At 37.1% G+C, this 372-nt stretch overlaps 1 protein-coding gene across 2 annotated transcripts in view; it reads left to right on the top strand.

Moving 5' to 3' along the window:
* LOC102675177 (C-terminal-binding protein) overlaps positions 1-372 on the top strand; it is a 20335-nt gene extending 19963 nt beyond the window's left edge. For both annotated transcript variants that reach the window (XM_006619290.2, XM_006619289.2), the window contains exon 8: positions 138-372. In XM_006619290.2, the coding sequence (XP_006619353.1) occupies positions 138-162 (25 nt within the window). In that variant the 3' untranslated portion in view covers positions 163-372. The remainder of the gene's footprint in view (positions 1-137) is intronic.

The following is a 372-nucleotide window of genomic DNA, read 5'->3' as shown; positions in this document are numbered from 1 at the left end:
AAAAAAAAAAAAAAAAAAAGAAGAAAAGAAATAGAAAAAATAATAATAAAAAAGAAATCAGCGTAGGGTATTACTTTTTTAGTAACGTTGCATTTGTTTCTCTTACACCGGGGAAAAAGATATCATAATTTTTACAGAAACAGATTTTCAAGCAGATGTTAACTCGTATTACATGGAAAGAGAATCGAGTGTGTAAAGTAACGTGGTTAGAAGCGTTCGAACCTTTGGATTTCCTAAGATCGATTGGGCACTTTGTAAAAGGCATTTATCGAAGTGGCCAATTTCTTTTCGCTTTCTCCAGCAGCTACCCTGAGGGAATCAACGGCGGATACTATTCCGGGGGGCTGCCCGTTCAACAGGCGCATTCAACGA

This window comes from Apis dorsata, unplaced genomic scaffold, assembly GCF_000469605.1.
Source record: "Apis dorsata unplaced genomic scaffold, Apis dorsata 1.3 scaffold_400, whole genome shotgun sequence".
Taxonomy (NCBI): domain Eukaryota; kingdom Metazoa; phylum Arthropoda; class Insecta; order Hymenoptera; family Apidae; genus Apis; species Apis dorsata.
Note: the sequence above shows the minus strand (reverse complement) of the source record. Positions and strands in the feature narration are given on the sequence as shown.